Consider the following 16,515-nt stretch of genomic DNA (forward strand, 5'->3'; position numbering starts at 1 on the left):
AAAAGAGCAAAAATTTTAAGAGGTGGGCTGGAGCTGAGGGTAGAGCATGTGCCTGCTGTACTCAAGGCCCGGGATTCAGTTCTTAGCATCAAAGAAAGGAAGGGAAGGAGGACTACACTGAAGGTGTAGCCCTGTGTTAGCGCAAGTGCTTAGCATGCACAAAGTCCTGGTCCCCTCGCAGTACTGACAGAACAGAGGAAGAGCTGGAAGAGGAGGATGGAGAAGGCCATGAAAAACAAAAGCCGACCTCTTGTTGATTCCATTCTACAGTTTTACATTAATTTCAAAACCAGCCACATCCACAGTTAAAGCATTCCAGAAAAAAATTTTCTGACATGAACTGTTCACTTAAGTAAACAGACTGTATGTAAAGTTCCATGTCACATGTTGGGCTTGCTGAAAATCTTTCATTGTCCTGGAAGGAAACGGAGGGCCTTCAGTAAAAGGCCTATGTCCAGCCCTGTGGCCAGAGCTGGCCTGGCGTGGTGCCTTCACCACTCTTCCGCAGGGGTAGAGCTGAGCACTGAGGTCAGAGTGGGGAGCCCATTCTGGTGACCTCATTCCTCCGTCTGCTGCCCGGGGGCCTGTCAGCGTCTCCCTGTGGCCAGCACCAGAAGCTGGGCATGTGGTCAAGCAGGGTTGTGGTTGGAGAAACACCGACTGTGAACACAGCTGCTGCCACCTCCCCCGCTGGACCTGCACCCAGGCCCTTGCCCCTCTGCCTGAGCGTCTGCCATCTGTGGTGGAGGCAGACGCAGCAGCTCTGCGGTGCCCAGGCCTGCCCCTTCCAGTGCTGCCACAGTGAGTGCTGCCACAGTGAGTGCTCCCAGCCTGCCCATGGTGCTCCATGCCTCAAGCTTTGGTCCTCCCATCCCTGCCTCCTGTCGCCTCTGTAGCCAGCCCCTGAACAAGGGCAGGATGGAACAGGAGCGGCAGAAGGCACTCAGTGCAGATGCTGTCCAGAGGCAGATCTCTAGCCCATCTCCAGGCTGAACCATTTTTTCTCCTTCCTATTGGCCTTATAAAAATAATAAAAAGTTATTTCCTTACTGACAGAAATATAATGTGTTAAAAAATGAGTGGGAATCCTGGTTTCCACAAGTATTCATCAAGCAGCTTTGGGTACTGTGGTTGAGTTGCTGACACTTTGTATTCCTCTTTGCTGGAGCAGAAGTTCCTAACCTCTTTCTGCAGAAAGAAGCGGTGTCTGTACATGCAGAAGGAACCGTGACTGGTGTTAAGGGCATATTCTGAGCTATGTGCTTTATGTGTTACGCTCTTCTCGTCTGATAACGAAGACGAAGGTGACTTGTCAGGAGGCCTTCTTTACAGAAAAGAAAAACAAAGCTGTGGAGATCCCACTGTGTGCTTGGGCCTGGCGGTGGGGCTGAGGCAGACTGAACTCCTTACAAGAGTTCTCCTCGTGCCCACTGAGTGCTCAGTCCCCAGAGCATGCAGCAGGTCATGATGTGAACTATAAAGGACAGGCAGTGTGCCAAATGGTTTCCTTTGGGGCCCTAGAGATCAGAGGGGACAGGCTTAGGAGTCTGAAGCTGCAGCCAGGTGACTCGCTCAGGGCGTCTGTGTTTGTCCCGAGTTGCTTTCTCTCATCACCACCTTGATCTGCCTCATATCCTCCTGCCCTGCCTTTGTGCCCTCAGGAAGAGGAGGGGCCTTGTGGTGTCCACAGGCTCCGGTGGATGATGTTTTCTGCTTTAGAACTTTGTACTGTTTGGAAGGAACAGTTACAAAACAGGCTCTTTTTACTTTGTTCTTTATTGCCTTAATTCATTCTGCTTAAGTCACTCTGGCTCACCGTATGTTTGTTGAGTGTGTGTTATGTGCGGCATCATTGTGGGACTGCAGGTGGAGGCCCTACACACTCCCTCCAAGGAGTTGCTTGTCTGCTGAGCAGAAATAAAATGAAATTATTGTCTCACAGATACATGCTTGTCCCGTGAGGGGCTTTGCAGTTTTCTGAAACGTATGGACACCCGTATGCATCGCCTAATGTATCGCGATGGCCACGGCAGACTACATTCAGGACTGTGCTCAGTCCCTTTTCTGAAACCTGCCCGTACATTCTCGGTGACGTTGCAGTCAAAGTCTCATTGTGTGTGTACAGGGTCGCTGCCTCTGCCTGCCCGCTGCTGAGAGGCACATGGGAGCAAGCCGGCCTGCACACTCAGCCAGTGCTGGCCAGGGAGCCCCTGCTGGCCTGGGGGTGCGATGGGAGCTGCACGGCTGGAGAGGGCTTGTGCTCAGCACCCAGATAGCTCTCGGGCCTCCTCCTGGGCAAGCCCAACGTCTGAGGCATGTGAAGGCTGCAAGAAAACCCAATGACAGTTCCTTCACTATCTTCATTCATACACAGTGGTTGAAATGTTTTGGGCAAAACTGGGACCCACAAGATACCTGCATAAATTTGTAATGTAAGAACGGAACTTTACAAAAGCATGTGCCTTTTAGTTATTAATATAAAATAAAATGCCAAGCAGATACTCACTGTTTTACCCTTTCCTGTTGCCTGCCAACTGTGCGCGCAAAGTGAGAATCACAAAATCAAAAGCCCAGCAGGAGAATGGAGGGAAACCAGCCCTAATTTTCCTGTTCCTTTTGCTGGAAGGAAAGTAGCTTGTGAGCAAATGCACCAAAGCTGCCCGAGGACAGAGAGTCCTACAGGCATCCAGTCCTGGCTTTTCCACCCGAAGGGGTGGAAAAGAGAAATCATCAGCTGATCGCATTTTGTTACTGCCATGCTAAAAACTTCCCCAGTGTTTTTCAGGGAGTCTGGAGAATGACAAAAGTGAAATCTGTTGCCATGGAATCCTCCTAGCTAATAGTGAGGGCACCGTGTTGCGAAGACCCTGGAGCAGGCAGTCTTGGGGGCTGGGGTGCACTTGGGTGAAAACCGCCACCCTGGGCAGGTCACCAAACCTCCTTTTTCTCGTCCTTTACAAAATGGGAGTTCTAGGCATAGGCATACCTTGCTCATCTCCCAGAGTTGGTGAGAACAAACAAAACAAAGATGTGAACATCTTTAAGAGCCTGGCTGTTCGTTCTCAACCCCTCCCTGAGGAAGTCAGGCTCGTGCCGGACACCGCAGTACACTTCTCCTCAGGCTGCCTTCAGTGCCTTGTCCTTCGTGTCACTTCTGGAACATCTCATTGTTGGTTGAGGATGACGGCAAGAGGGAGTGTGTGTTTCATGCTGTATTTTGCCGTCTGCTCTACTTCACAACGTGGCTGCGAACTTGAGCCGTATACAATGGGAGGCAGACTGGCAATTTGTCCCCAAGTCCCGTGCATGGCAGCTCTCTGTGCCTTTAAGCAGCTTGGGAAGGTGAAGGGTGCTTGATTTGCTTGCTGAGTAGTTCTGATGTATCCAGGTAGCACATTCTCCTATTCGAGACCAGCAAGAAGAGTGAGGGTCCCCGTCCTGCCTGCCACTGCTTCCCTCCCATGAGGCCACCTGTCTGGGTCCTCCAGCCTGCCTGCCTTGGTGTGGTCTCCCTGAAAAGGTGGGAAGTGCCTGAATGTCTTTCCTCTGAAAGGCACAAGGCAGAGAGAGTGGGGAAAGGAAGGGAGTGTGGCAAGAGATGGCATAAAAACCTGACTGAGTGCTTGTTTCCATCTCCAGCCTTGCTTTGTGCACACACTTTAGAAAGTACTTTTCATTTGCTTGACAGAATAACCAGAATCTTTCACAACCGTCCGTGATGCAAACATTTTACAAATCCTGGACTCCAGCAAATTTGACCTGCGCCTTTCCATTCTCTCTCTCCAGCTACATGAGATGGATGGTTGTAGTTTGTCAGGCTCGTTCACAAGTAGTAATTAAACAAGCCCCCATCTGTTCCCACCCACTGCCGGGGCCTCGCAGCCGGGCGCTGTGGACAGGTGCAGAGGAAGATCTTCAGGCACTGTCAGATCACGCAGATGATTCCCTTCACGATGGCTGCTGGATCTCAGCCTTTCCCTGGAAAGGTGGCTCAGGAATCTGGGCACCTCTGACTCCCGGACTGCGTAGGGGTGGGAAAACGAGCGGCGTGTAGCTTTCATGCTGTGGGGTAAATGCTATTTAAATCCGGGGGGAGCTGTAAGCATCACACTGACATGAGTGCGCTGGCTGGGGGCCAGACTTGTGTTGGTTTTTTTTTTTTTTTTTTTCTTTTGATGAGGGTCAGACTTTAGAGAACTAAGCCATCTGCCCAATAAATTATTTTAAGGCTTTTAATAACAGATAGTTTGCCACGTAGCTTAATGTGTAGAGTAGAAAATTCATGTTTTACAAAATCGATAACTAGAAATGTCTTCCACATTCGGTGTTATCATTTTGGTATTGTAATCCCAGCTTGGTAGCGCACATCTTTGTACTTTTGTTTTGCTGAATTAATTAGTTCATTAAAAGCACCATTTTTAAACTGGCATGTTAATGCAGTACACTTCCTTAGAAGCCTCTAGCTTCTAAAAGGCATTGAGCTTCTACTAGAACAGATGCAGGGATTCTGTGGGTAGTGTTAAGCCGAGGGACTATAAAGGGTGTCTGTTTTCTTTGAAGTTGGTTTTGTGGAGCTCTCTGGCTGCTGCTGCTGGTGACTTGACGGCTAATGCAATGAACTCTCCCATACCTCAGATCTTCACCTGCTAACGAGAACTTCCGTTGCGTTTGTCTCCTAATGGCCTAACGTGGGTCTCTGGCTGTCTTTCAACACACCATCCACTTGCTCAGCGGATCTCTGAGCAGCACTGTGGCAGGGCACTGGGATTCCACTGGAAGAGACGGCCATTCGATCCCATAGTCCTGTAAGGAAGCTAGATGTTGAAGAAGCAGCACTCAAAGATTATGTAGTGGCAGGAGTGTGAGGGCAGCTGTAAGAGCCGCACAGAGCGGGAGCCTTGATGGTGGGGTGCTGTTATTTAAACTGAAACCCAGAGCTGGCAGCACGAGAAGCGGTGGTAGGGGCTCTCCCCCCGAACGATGCAGCTCAGCTGAAGGGTCTTCTCAGCCCCTTGATGACCGGATACTGACTCTGAAGTGTGCCTCAGCAGTGCTGCAGAAAGCAGGGGTTGCTTTCCTTCTCTATCCAAGGGAGCAGCTCTGAAGGCACGGGGAACGTGACCTGAGAGGGCAGAGATGCTAGCCTATCATTACATGGTCTTCTAAGGTCGTGGTAATACGTTCCTCACCTTGTTGGAAGGAGTTAAACACCCACTGAAAAGACAAGTGTTGGCCAAGACATCTAGAAAGGGAGGGGACGCTTGCAACCTGATGGTGGGTTTGTAAATTAGTATGACCACTATGGAAAATGTTATGGAGGGTCCTGAGAAAATAAAAATAGAAGTACCCTATGATCGCAGTCTGCTGTGTATATTCACAGAAAATGAAGTCCGTTGGAAAGGTATCACACCCTCATGTTCATTGTAGCATTATTTGTAACAGTCATGATATAGAATCAGCCTAAGCGTTCATCAGCCAATTAATAAAGAGAACCTATATGTATGTACTTCAGGTTTTTTAAAAACAGAAGCAAATCCTGTCCTTTGCAACATGAATGAAGCAGGTCACTATGTTATGTGAAGCAAACTAGTCACAGAAACACATGTATCACTTAACATGGTCTCACTTAATATGTCATCTAAAAAATTAAGTTCATAGAAATAGTAAAATGGTAGTTGCTGAGAACCGGGAGTGGGGGTGATAGGGAGCTAATAGCTGAAAGACACAAAATTGCATTTGGGGAGACTAAGCTCCAGAAACTGTTGAGTACAGTTAATAACTGTATTTTTTTTTTCCCAGAACTGGGGATTGAACTGACCCTTGTGCTTGCCAGGCAAGCACATATTCTACTTAGCTATCTCCCCAGCCCCAATAGCTGTATTCTTTTTTTTTTTTTTTTTTTTTTTTTTTTTTGGCAGTGCCAGGGATTGAACTCAGGACGTTGCACTTGCCAGGCAAGCACTTGTTTTACTCAGCTATCTCCCTGGCCCCAATAGCTGTATTCTTGAAGATTGCAAAAAGGTAGATTTTAATTGTCCTCACCATAGGCAAAAAATGTACATGAGGTACTACGTTTGTTAATTAGCCTGATTTAGCCATTCCACAATATATGCACATTTATTTCAAAACACACATTGTGCATAATAAATATATGCAATTCTTATTTGTTAAGTAAGAACAAATAAAAACTAACCTAAGGGTTCCATCACAGAGCCATTCTAATGTTAGCAGAGCTATTAGATGGTTCCTCTGTACCCATTCCTCCGTGTTCCCATCTGGGCTGGGCGGGGTGGTGGTCTCACCACTGACCAGAAGTAACTGCACTGGAAAAAGACTTACCATTCAGAAAGCAGCAAAGAATACCAGAGACCTCTGTTCTGAAGAGTCTAGGCATGGCACTTCAAGGACCTGTGCACTACAGAAAATTGCGTATAAAATACTGTGCAAGTATGTGTTTTAGTTTTCAGTACCTTCTCCACGGGGTCTGTGACCCAAAACAGTCAAAACCGTTGGTGATTTCCCCCCTGGTACCAGGGATCCAATTCAGGACCTTGCACTTGCCAGGCAGTGCTCATGCTTCTGAGCTGTCCCCGGGCCCTTAGAACCACGGTTGAAATGAACTGGAAAAGCCAGTAGTCTTCCATGCAGTCTCGCAGAGCCTTGGGTTTTGGAAGGAATTCTCAGGTGTCATCGCAGCACGCTAAGTGAAGGGAGGCCACTGGTGGAGGAGATGCTGGCAGGCAGCCCGGAAGCCACCAGGCTGTCGGAAGGACAAGGGTCCTGGAGGGTGGCCTTGTGGGGAGGGGTGCAGCCTGCCTCCTCTTGGAGCTGCTCCCAGGCCCTAGGCTGGTGGGAATCTGGAGCGGGGGGCCTACGCATCCTGGTGGGGTGTAATTCTCCCATCAAGGCTGAAAAGGAATGAACTGGGGAGCTTCTTGAAGAGTGTCAGAAAGAATAAGACTGATAGAGTTTAGAAATAACGTTAGAATCTGAGAACGACGTTGCTGTTCCTGATGAACATTGGAAACTCAGTCCTAGGAAGCCATTAAAAACCTCCAGAGTTGGTTGGTTTGGCCTGGAGAAGATGGGATCAGAAACATAGAGCATCTGACCATATTAGGGAACAGGGCAAGGAAAAAGGACTCTGGGAGCCTGAAAATTAGTGTTCTCCTTACAGACCCTGGAGTTCCAGGTCCCGTCTGGGCCGAACCTGTGATTTCTGGAAGTGCATGTTTCCACCTGGCTCTTGGGCCATCAAATCAAGCCAGTTTGTGGGCTTAGTGCTTCAAGAAGGCGAACCAAGCAGCTCTCCATTCTCGAAAGGTTCCTGTAATGTAAATAGGAACGGCAATCTTTCCAAGTTATTACCCTGTTAACAGGTTGACAGATATGTGCAAATTGTGACTCACTGCTCAATTTGGCACTAAATTAATGTCTTTCCGCGCCGCGTCTGCTCAAGTGTAAACTAGTCACCACTGCTGTGTGAGTGCTTGTTTGCCTATATTCCAAAGGTAAAAATTAAAGTGATTTGATTCTGCCACAGAGCAGAGTGAGGCATATGGTGGCAGTGTGGGAGGAGAGCACGCCGTTCCCACCTGTCCTCAGCCCTGCTCTCGGAGCTGTGAGCTCTGCGCCTGCAGGCAGTGGAGCCCAGTGCTGCCAGCGACCCCCTCCCCCACCCCTGCCCCACCCTCAGCCAAAGAGAGGCCCCTTCTGCCTCCAGCTTTTTCATTCGTAGTTCCAAGCCTTCCTTATTTCTGTCAAGTCACTTGTGCTAGTTTCTGTCTTGAAGGCTGAGTCTATTTAAAAAATGAAGTGTTTTGATTTTTCCATCTTGAATCTAGACATTGTTTTCTTCTGCTAAAGCTACTGCTGTCATTCTCTCCTCTTTTTGGCAAAAACTACTGTCACCTGTAACAAAGAAGTTGCATTGCCTTTATGTTAGGCATGTGAATGGAAAAGTCTTAAAATGTGCTTTTGCCTAATAAAATCTTGGACTCAAGTCTGCTGAGCTTTATCTAAGATCACTGCTTGGGGGAAGCAAAGACAACAAAAGATCCACCCAGACTCCTCTGCTTTCCCGTGCCAACTGCAGCTATTTTTCCTAGGTTCTGTTTTTCTTCTGCCACTGCTTCCCTTTTGAATAAAACTCCAATAAATAAGGAATCTAGAAATGGCTGGGAACCTTTGTTCTGTGCCCACACAGGGTGCAGCCCTCCAGTTGGGTAGTTGGTGTGGAATTCCAGGAACCTGCACGCTGAGCTTGGTCTCTGGCTCTTGCGTGAACTGTTTTCCTAGCCTTCCCAAGAGACTAGTTTCCCAGGGTGGTTTGCAAGGCTTCAAGGTGAAAGGTGCAAGGGGGAGCAGATTATGATGTTACCTTTGCACTGAAGTGCTGCATATTCATTTGCTTTCTACTGTCTAGAGCTGTGCTGGCTATTGATCAAGGATCAGCTTGCAGTACATCACCTACCCCCTCTCATTAGCATACACTTAGCAGTGACCTCCATTCACTGACAGTAGATTTTTGCTTCCTGCTGAGTTGGAAGAAACTTGGTGTAAACCGCACGCATAGGGTTAAGAAAGAAGTTTATAGATGCAGAATGTTTCGGTGTAAAATTGGGGCATGAAGTTCTTTAAGGTGTCTCCCTCTGTTTCAGTAGACATCCGTGATGCAGAAGAGTGGAACTGATTTCCTTGCTTCTCCTGTTCACTTTGTTGGCGTGTTGAAGCTTAGATCCAAGGCTGCACGCAGTGAAGCTGTGACTCTAGGGGGAGGCCACCCACAGTGGTGTGTGATGTCTGGGGTGTTTCATCACCGCCTGGGAACCATTGTTCTCTAGACCATTGCCAGACAACAGGATGAGACCCTGCCTTTAAGAAACGCCTCCTGCTCTTCCTAAGCAGGTTCTCCTTTTGATGCCTTCTCTTCATGTCGTGGGCCTTTCAAGAGAGGGAACCCAGCCCTTGGTGCGGGGCCAATCTGTGGAAGTCGTGCTGTGGCCTGGGAGAATATCACTGTCCCTCTGTGGCGTCCTCCCGCCAGCACACAGTACCCTCAGGACCTCTGCAGCCTTCTGCTCTCTGCCTGCCTTGTCACCTCCAGGCTTCCTGGGGTTGTTCCGCTTTGCTCTTCAGCATCAGTTTGAAAATGGCACTTGACACTCACTAAGGAAAACCTAATGGGTTGATCTGCAGGATTATTTTCTGACTTTCATAGTGGATATGTTAGTGTTCACTTTTTGATAAATGGCATTATGTTGTCTGCTGTCGCTTATGAGCCATGGGTTTTGGAGTGAAATCTTTTCATGTTGTAAATGAAGAGCTTATCTGTTCCTTCCCCCAGAGAGAACAGCTATTACGCATCTCTGATTTAATGGCTGTATAATTTAATTTGTCATTGCCAATGGATACAAAATCCAATGCAAAGCCCTTAATAGATGGTTTTGCATCTTGGCTATTCTATGTCCCCTTTGTGTCCGGTGTGACTAGATGGTGATCGCGGATGATTTCGTTCTCCAGGGGCCTGAGCCAGACCCAGATGTGTTGTGCCGTCGTGTTGGCAGCTCGCAGGGGGCCTCCCACTGTGGGAGAGGCCTCGTCCTGCTGACACAGAGCACTTTTCAGAACAGTCCATGGTGTGTAGAACCACAGAGAAGAGCTGTGACCTTTAATTGCACTGGGCACATGCTAAGTGCTTGCTGTCAGCGGTCTCGGGATTGTTAGGAGATCCGAGTGCATGTGTGCCTGAAGAGCTCCATGTTGGAGGTATGAAAATGGAACTGGGAGCTTGCCTGGTAGGCTTCACTGTAGTGAGAGAGGTTTTAGAGTTAGAGTTTAGGAATAATGTAAGAGTTACATAGAAAACTAATTAGGTAAAAACTGAAGTAAAATAGATATTTAGAAAAACAGGAAGCTATGTAAGTAAATGAGTCATGAGCCCCTATGCAGTTCTGCTTTTAATCTTTTTGTTTTGTTTTGTTTTGGTGTGGGGTCTTGCTATGCAGCTCGGACTTGTAGTGATCCTGCTGTCTCAACCTTCCCAGCACTGAAATTACAGGCATGCACCAGCACCACCACACCCAGTTTTGGTACCTGGCAGAGTGCATGTGCCTGGGATTCTGGGCCTAATGAGGATCAAACTCAGGGCCCTGCACCTGCCAGGAAGGCACTCAGACCTTCCCAGCCCGGTTCTGCTTTTATGACTTCCAAGTAGAGATCTTGGAATCTAAACACAGTACTGTTATAAGCAAAAGTTTCCATATACTACAGTTTGAATTAAAATCAACTGGCAATGCAGGAATGACTCTGGGTGTATAAGAGAGAAGGAATTTTTAATCCAGGGAATTATGTACTCAGTGACTGATGATGCCCCCAGAGGTGAGACGCAGAGCCACAGCCTGTGCTGGTCTAGGTCAGAGGGTGGAGGTGGCGCTGCAGAGCCCAGGGACAAAGAATGTGACCCAGCTGCATTCTGGTCTCCTGTGGGAGTGGCTTGGTCCTGATTTATAACAAAAGTCTGAGAAGTAACATTCAAAATACTTTATTTAGAATATGGAAGGTAAATATCAGAAGAAATCACTAAAAAGTGGTCAGCTCTAAAAAGGCAAGGGGAGGAAGAAAGTGGTATGTTTTCATTAAAAGCCTTATAATACTGTTGGCTTTCATTAAAATGTATCACATTGGTAAGAAACTAGACTTGGAAGTGAAGCCACCGCTAGGGCTCCCTGTTCACTTGTTTGTTGCTTTTCCCGACTAGGTATGTTGACGACGTGATCAGCCGCATCGACAGAATGTTTCCTGAAATGTCCATCCACCTGTCCAGACCCAATGGGACGTCAGCAATGCTTCTGGTAGGAGCTCCTTGACCATTTGTGGGCATATGTGAAGAAAAATTGTCTTCCTAGTTAACTCCAGCCCTATGTGGTAGGATCTGTCAACTAGAGATTAAATTCTAGTATGATGGCAAATAGCATATTTTCTTTGCTGGAGTTCTGTAGGTTAAAAAAGTCTATACTTTGAAGCCTTGCTTTTGAACAGAATTGCAGACTCATGTGAGAACTAACCAGAGAGGAAAGACACGGTCTGACCTTCAGTCAGCTCATGTGCACCCCCATCGGGAGTGTTGCGTGAATCTGTTCTCAAAGGGATACATGAGACACAAGTGAAGCTCAGCTTCTCCTGCTAAAGAAACCACTCTCCTGAAACAGAGCCAGCGTCCGTGGAAGTCAGTCAGAAGAGCATCACACAAAGGAAGAAAGTGTTCTGAGTCACTAGTGCCCTGTGGTCTTGTTCTCTCTGATTTGGCCTTGTGCTGAGCAGCTTGGCCTCCCAAGCTCTTTAGTGATGTTTGTATTTTTATGAGTTCACCAAAGACAGTTATGTCTTGGAAATGTAGTAGACTGGAAATGCCCAGTACTGTGCTACTTTTCCACAAAATTGTTTCAACTAAAATATAGAGAAGACAACACAGTGTTCTTTCGAAAGAAAAATATAGTAGACTTTGAACACACTTATCCCATCATTCTTGGCACTTTCTGAAGCAGCTCTAGAAATTGTCTTTCATGAGTGTCTCAGTATCCTGAGACGTTTCCCTTTCGTGGTCATCTGACTTCGGGGAGGGCCAGGAGTCCCACAGTGCTACTCCAGTGAATGAGGACACACCGTCGTGTTGTTGTGAGCCTGCTTCTCCACTGGATAGTGCTGGGAAGCAACACTGACCCTGTTTTGATCATTCCTGGGAAAGACACTAAAAAGATTTCAAAGGGTCGGGGAGATAGTGGCTTAAGCACTGTCTGAGCACAACATCCTGAGTTCGATCCTGGATACAAAAAAAAGACTTCAAGAACTACTTCAGAAAGAGACAAGAGCAGTGCAATGTGTTAGAAGCAAGGGAGTGGGCTCTGAAGGGGTTAGTGGTGCCATATCTTTGACTGTCACGCATTTTGTAAAAATTTAGACCTTGCATATATTTTGATCACCCCCCTTCTTCCCCCAGTAGGCTCTGCCACCCAGAGCACTGGTGTGCACTCCCCTAATTTAGCGTTTCACTTGTGTAACTCCTTGGCGAGGCCTCGCCACCCGCATGGGCTACTGTGCGCTGCAGCCGTGCGTCCTAGCAGCACAGGCTGACTGTGTGCGCACTCGTGGTTATTTCCTCCTGGAGGAGATGTGAACTTGTTAAGTGTGCAGTCTTTCATTGGAGCAAAAAAGCACTGGTGGAAGCTCATCTAGGTACTGTGCAACTTTTCCACAAAATTGTTTCAACTAAAGTATAGAGAAGACAATAACACAGTGTTCTTTTGATAGAAGAAGAAAGCAGTTTTCTTTCTGTAAAATGTATCTGTCAGCACAACATGTGCTATTTCCTGCTTCCGTTAAATGTACAAATTGTCTATATGTTAACATTCTCCAGACCCCCAGTCTAAGCATAAATCATGCTTTCAGCATACTTGATAGGGACAAGAGAGTTAATGAAGATAAAAATGAAAGCGTCCTCAGTGAAATAGGTTTGTTCAAATTATTTCTGGGTCATTGGTCTTCCATTTCACGGTGAAGGTAGGAATCTACATTGAAGGGAGTGAGCGGAGTGAGTGGGACGGCAAGCAAACAGGCCGAGGCATTAGAGTTACTTCCTCCTGAGAAAGCAGGCTTCCAATTCACGGCACCTGACATCTCCAAGCTTTCCCGTGGAGTTTGTGTTCTAATAGGCTGATGAGGGAAATGGGGGTGGGCAGCCTTCAAGGAAAGGACCCACTTTACATTTGTAGTGCGTACCTCACAGTGGCTCCCGCGGATCTGTGTGTGTAGCTGGCTGATTCTTACCTGTCTTCAGAGGCACAGGCATTCACAGCCGGTGGCGCCTGTTCATAGGAGTAGAAGGGGGAGATTAGACCTGGAATCCCAGGTCCAGCCGGGTATCACACTTGGAATATAATTACTTTATTTGGCTTCTGCCTTTGAAAGTGGTATTTTATTAGGTCGTACGTTTCTAGGCAGTTTGCTGCTGCCACTCCAGGTCTTGTGAGGGGCATGGAGGGACATCCTCGCCTTGGGGGAATTGAGGTCCGACAGCTGCCACCTCCCTACCACCTCTGCTGGTCCCTGTGCCCAGACCGAGTGGGCACCTAGGCCATTGTCAGGGCAGGAGGTGTGGGCAAGGGTTGGAAGTGTTTCTGGAAACGAATCTGGAGCATAGTATACTCTGGACGGCACGGCGAGTGAGTGAGACTGGCACGAGAGGCCGCTGAGGGGGCTGCTGGAGCAGGACCAGTCACCAGGGCCTTCTCCCTGAGGTCTCCTGCTCTCTTTTTCCCTCCCTGGCTAAAGAAGCATAGTGTTTATGCCTTTTGCAGTTCTGGGGATCTAATTTGGGACCTTGCACTTGCCAGACAAACCACTTAGCCACTGAGCTATATCCCCAGCCCAGTGTTTGTGCTTTCTTTTTCTTTCTTTCTTTCTTTCTTTCTTTCTTTCTTTCTTTCTTTCTTTCTTTCTTTCTTTCTTTCTTTCTTTTTTTTTTTTCCAAAACCAGGGATTGAACTCAGGCCCTTGCGTTTGCCAGGCAAGCGCTTATTCTGCTGAGCTATCTCCCTGACCCTTGTGCTTTTAAGAAGGACAGCATTTCCCCTGGAAATAGGCTTCCTTACACGCAGCCTGCAGAAACCTGGCCTAAGTCACAGAAGCAAGGATAAGCCTGGCTTTTGTGGTTTCATAATGCCAGGTGCACTGCCACTGGGGATGGAAACTAGGGCAGCAACAGACATGGTACTGGACCACATCCTTTGCAGGCCCTGGGGCCTGAGTGATTTGTCTTCGAGAGGAGGGGAAGAGCATAGCAGTCTGCATGCAGTGTTAGGTAAAGGTCAGCTCATCTTGCTCGGACCTCCCAGGGACCCTCAGGTAAGTAGCCCTATCTGTCTTCATCGGACAGCGAGAAAGCAGGCCTCGTTCCTCTGGCTCCTGCAGCTGGGACCCAGCCCTGTAGCTTGTGTGGCAGCACAAGAGATTTGTACTGTGAGCCTGTGGGCTTAGGATTTTTGGTTTTGAACATTTTATATCATTTGAGTGATACAAAGGGATATATGGTATGTAAGTGTAAATCATAAACCAAAGGTAAACCCACGAGTGCACTGTGAGATTTGAGAAGCAGAAGAGAACCGGTGTATGCCTCTCCCCAGTCCCTGCCTTCCACCCGAGGTCACCTCCAACCTAGGACCCCCTCCCTTCTCCCTCCCAAAATGTGGTCTGCTACCTGTGCACCCATCACCGCGCTTAAGGAAAATAGTGCCTACTGTGTGCTGTGTATCTGCAGAGGTGGCCCCTGCAGTTGGTTGCGTCTGTTAGTTTGATCATCTTTGTTGCTGCCTAATGGTCCCCTCTGGACCCCACTTTATTCTTTCTTTTGTTGAGGGAGTTCTTTCCAGTTTCCTACTTAAAATATTGTCATAAGCATTCTCTCTCTCTCTCTCTCTCTCTCTCTCTCTCTCTCTCTCTCTCTGTCTCTGTCTCTGTCTCTGTCTCTGTCTCACACACACACATACCCACACACACACACCCCTGGCATTTTGGTTGGTTGGTTGGTTGGTTGCAGTCCTGGAGACTAAACTCATTGCTTTCGTATTAAGCTATATCCCACAACCTTTTAAAGAATGCTTTATTTTGAAACAGTGTTTCACGAGGCAGAGCTTAAATTTACAGTCCCCCCGCCTCAAGCCTCAGTCCAAGCCCTGGAGGCAGAGGCGTGTGGGCCCAAGCGTGGGCTGAGATGAAGGGAGTGAGCAGTGGGGACAGCTTTTTCCTAGGAGTCACCTGCATGGTGAAATAACAACGTGGCCCCCACCCAGGGACCCAGAAGTGGCTCCTGTCAACAGTCGTGTTCCCCAGTAGCAGCCCATGGATTTCATTGCTATTGTGAATCTCTCTGACGTGAGCATGAGAGTTGAGGGGTTCTCGAATTGGAACACAGAAAGCCGCTAAACTCCAGGCAGCCCATGGACAGAGGCCTGCGTCAAGCGTCTTCCCTCACCAGGTCCTCGCTGTGATAACCACTGCAGCTTGCAGGTGCAAGGCCATCTCCAGCAGGCTCTGTCACACAGAAGGGATGAGAAGAGCAGGGAGAAGTGACACTTTGGAGTTTCAGAAGTTGGTGGCTCACAGGAAGTCTGCCTAGCCTCTTGCTCTTGGTCAAGAATCACCGTCGGAAGCAGCATCACCCACCAGCCCGGAGGGGTGTTTGGCTCAGAAGCAGAAGTGCAAGTCTTTTCCCTCCAGGGACCAGCAGGATGTGGACACACTGGAGATGAGACCACGGAAAGGAGGGAAGGGAGGCCAGGCTCTCGCAGGTGCTCACCTGCCTCCTGATGGCTCACAGCACTGGCAGAAAGCAGAGCGCCATCCCAGGGCTACTCAGCAGAGACAGGGTAAGACGTCAGAACTAACTTGATCCTGAAACCGGCAGGACAGCTACTGGCTTACCGTCTGGTGTCTGCGAGCCTCAGGTAGTCCCTGCACACTCCGAATCCTGGCTGATATGACAGCTCAGCCTCGAGCCTCTTACGTAATCTTGAGCTGCTCCATGGCTCTCTGCTCCGTTTGGGGCCGTTCTGGTGTTGTGTAAGTTAATAACTCATCATATAATGAATCCTGCTTCTGTTCTTTGAACAGATGAGCTCAGTCATCCAAGAATAAATCTAGCTATGTTGATATTTAGTTTCAGTTCATCTACCGCCTAACATCCCATTATTAATTTTCTTCAAACAGTCAAAATATTGTAAGAGCTTAACTGAGTCAGAGACTGGAACAAGCTGCTGGCTTCTCTCAGCATTTAAAATATTAATCTCCAATTTTTGACAGAGTCACTAAGTATAAAAGTGTAAGAAAAGAAGAAAAAGAAGCTTCTGTCATGGTATTTAAAATATACCTTGATATTTTATAATCTTTATTTAGATGTTATCTGATGTACAAAAAATTGTAAGTAAAGCTCATTTCTTGGTCTTTCTAAATGCACATGTTAACTAACCTTCAGTTTTTTAGCACATCCATGCCTTGCCTGCATGACAGATCTTTTCCTGAAGCTTTGGACATATTACCTCATGTCCCTCTGCCCTGAGTTAGTGTAGGCAGGGGAGGTTGTTGAATGCCACACTGCTCGCTCTCTCTGGCTTGGATTTCCGTACCGGGCTCCGGTTCTCGTGATCCAAGGGCCGAGACCACCACTGCAGTGTGGAAAAGGGCAGACTCCTGGAAGGCTGCATGATGTCTCAGTTCTGTGACTCTGGGGTCACGCCCACCAGCTGCGCCTCCCAGGCAGTAAGTGTGAGCACGTGGAGAAGCCTGCGGTGAAGGCCATCCGGCTTCCAGAGGAAAAACTTCCCTTTGTGCAAGGTCCCCTCTTGGTGTGAGATTGGCCCATGAACTATGAGCAGAAGTGTGTGTGTTGGGGCTGGTGAGATGGCTCAGTGGTCTAAAGCACCTACTTAGAACAAGCTCAGCAAAGCACAGGGACCGCGGTTC

The 16,515-nt window shown here is 48.0% G+C and overlaps 1 protein-coding gene across 1 annotated transcript in view; it reads left to right on the top strand.

The window, feature by feature from the left end:
• The window catches only part of Med27 (mediator complex subunit 27), a 187,596-nt gene that overhangs the window by 113,327 nt on the left and 57,754 nt on the right, over nt 1-16,515 (top strand). The window contains exon 4 of the mRNA XM_004640436.2: nt 10,760-10,853. Coding sequence (XP_004640493.1) covers nt 10,760-10,853 — 94 coding nt within the window. The remainder of the gene's footprint in view (nt 1-10,759; nt 10,854-16,515) is intronic.

The sequence above is a fragment of the Octodon degus genome, unplaced genomic scaffold (genome assembly GCF_000260255.1).
Source record: "Octodon degus isolate 3935 unplaced genomic scaffold, OctDeg1.0 scaffold00123, whole genome shotgun sequence".
Lineage (NCBI taxonomy): Eukaryota > Metazoa > Chordata > Mammalia > Rodentia > Octodontidae > Octodon > Octodon degus.